This window comes from Myotis davidii, unplaced genomic scaffold (assembly GCF_000327345.1).
Source record: "Myotis davidii unplaced genomic scaffold, ASM32734v1 scaffold214, whole genome shotgun sequence".
Lineage (NCBI taxonomy): Eukaryota > Metazoa > Chordata > Mammalia > Chiroptera > Vespertilionidae > Myotis > Myotis davidii.
In genome coordinates this window covers 1,827,372-1,829,897 of record NW_006285782.1, presented here as the reverse complement: position 1 = coordinate 1,829,897, position 2,526 = coordinate 1,827,372, and the positions used below count along the sequence as shown (strand labels likewise).

General features: G+C 33.3%; 1 protein-coding gene across 10 annotated transcripts in view; it reads left to right on the top strand.

Annotated features, from left to right (window-relative positions):
* CNOT4 (CCR4-NOT transcription complex subunit 4) overlaps nucleotides 1-2,526 on the top strand; it is a 162,312-nt gene that overhangs the window by 77,057 nt on the left and 82,729 nt on the right. For all 10 annotated transcript variants that reach the window (XM_006756698.2, XM_006756699.2, XM_015559421.1 and 7 more), the window contains exon 2: nucleotides 1,530-1,795. In XM_006756698.2, coding sequence (XP_006756761.1) covers nucleotides 1,622-1,795 — 174 coding nt within the window. In that variant the 5' untranslated portion in view covers nucleotides 1,530-1,621. The remainder of the gene's footprint in view (nucleotides 1-1,529; nucleotides 1,796-2,526) is intronic.

Below are 2,526 nucleotides of genomic sequence, written 5' to 3'. Positions count from 1 at the left end.
AGCAGGTCATTGGTTGGATTCCCAGTTGCAGGCTCGGTCCCCAGTGGGAGGTATGCAGGAGGCAGCCTATCAGTGATTATTTCTCGTTATTGATGTTTCTATCTCTCCCTTTCCTTTCCTCTCTGAAATAAAATATATATATTAAAAAAATTTTAAATATGATTTTTAATATTTTCTGGGTTTTGTTTTAATAAGCAGGTGGTGTGACAGAGTATAGTAAATTATCTATTAGGGTGAGTAGGATCACTGCATTTCTGTTTTGAAGGACTTTGTTTGTGACCTTAGTGCTTCATGCAATTATTTATTTTTGCCTTCTCTTTAATGTCTGAATGATTTAAATTTTTATTTCTATGTATCCATTCAAAAGAGCTCTTATGTTAATTACTACCAGATTTTGAGGAAGCAGAAATGTGTTTTAGATACCTAGATTATTTTTTTAAAAAAATTTTAATTTCCTTACCAGAGGAATTTTATTTTAGAAGGCAGTACATTATCTAGCTTTTAAAAAAGTATAGTGGTTATGTAATATACATTACATGAATGTAAAACAAGTCTACTTAAGTGTTAATATAGTGTATATATATACATACACACATATATATAGTATATATAACATGTAATAGTTATAATAATAATGTATATTTAATAATGTATATTTAATGTATATCATTTCATTTTTTTAAATAAAATCTTAACATTAGCTTCGGTTAAAATCTATAATAAATTTGTGGTAATGGGTTTAAAATATTCAGTCATATTTTATAAATTGGTTCCTGATCATTTCACAAGAAGATGATCATATTGAACTATTTTGTTGAAAGTGGTAACTTTCAGGATAACCCAAGACTCTAGAGCTTTTTTTTTTTTCCATTAGGCTTATTTTGTAAATTGTGATACATTTTAGATATCTTGCTCCTTTAGTTATGTGGCAGTATTATGTATTACTAGCGTTTAGGACAAGGATAAGACAGTTTACTCTGTGTTTTAGTGCCGAAGATGCTTCTATATATTACTTATTCCCCTAAAATGTGATATGATTACTATGAGGTTAGTAATAAATATTTTGTCTAGAAAAAAGAAAGTTATTTTGTTTTTTAATTAAATTCAAAAAGTTGCCCAGTTGGGATGGCTCAGTGGTTGAATGTCAACCTACCAATGAGGAGGTCACGGTTTGTTTCCTTGTTCAGGGCACGTGCCCTGATTGCAGGTTCAGTCCCCAGTGGGGAAAGTGCAGGAGGAAGCCGATTAATGATTCTCTTTTATCATTGATGTTCCTATTTGTCTCTCCCTCTCCCTTCCTTTCTGAAATCAATAAAAATATATTTAAAACACAACAACACAAAAAAAACCCCAAAAGTTAATAATGCCAGGTTTTTTCTCTTGGAAAAATTTCAGGATTCCATTCTGAAATCTATTCTGAGATGATAGCAAAGATTGATCTGATTAAGATTTTTAATAAATGATTATTGACTGTTGAAAACCCTATTTTTTCCAGTAGTAAACAGTATATTTTGTTTCTTCTCATGCAGGTCTTTGAAGTTCTACATTTTAATTATCAGTGCTGAACTTATTTCTCCCTTAAGTTATTATAAACTTTTGCTGCTGTTTAATAAACGTGAAGATGTCTCGCAGTCCTGATGCGAAGGAAGACCCTGTGGAATGTCCTCTTTGCATGGAGCCCTTGGAGATAGATGATATCAATTTTTTCCCTTGCACCTGTGGCTACCAGATTTGCCGATTTTGTTGGCATCGAATTCGCACTGATGAAAATGGGCTTTGTCCTGCATGTAGAAAGGTAAATGCTTAAATAATTTTTTACATGTATGAGTAAGTAAATTCCTGGCTTTGTTGTTTCCTAAGTATATGACTTTGGTTAAGTCACATAACCTCTTGGTTGACCTTCAGTTTGTCTGCTTAAGAGGATTAGGAGTAGAGAGACAAAGAATTTAAGTAGGATGGTATAAAATTGGAAAAACACATTCAGTAGTACATCTGTGAGGGATATACTTTAATTTTCTAGTACAGAATAGGAGAGAAGTCTTGGTTCAGAAAGTTAGTCATTTCTTGAGTCCTTATGATAATTCTAGACTGATAATGCTGTCCCCATTGTACACATAAGGAAACTGTGCCTTTGAAGAAACTTTTCCATAGACATTAACTAGTGGTAATGGGTTTGTGATTCAAATACGTCTTTTGAGTCTCTTCTAACTCTTTAAAAAAATCTGTGATTTGGCTGGCCAGTGTTGCTTAGTGGTTGAGTGTTGATTTATGACCAGGAGGTCATGATTTGATTCTCAGTCAGGGCACATGCCCAGTTTGTGGGCTCAATCCCCAGTAGGGGGTGAGCAGGAGGCAGCCTATCAGTGATTATTTCTCGTTATTGATGTTTCTATCTCTCCCTTTCCTTTCCTCTCTGATATAAAATATATATATTAAAAAAATTTTAAATATGATTTTTAATATTTTCTGCACTCTCACAGGCCCCGTGTTCTGGGGTTCCTGTTGGATTTGTTCAGGGGTAGGAGC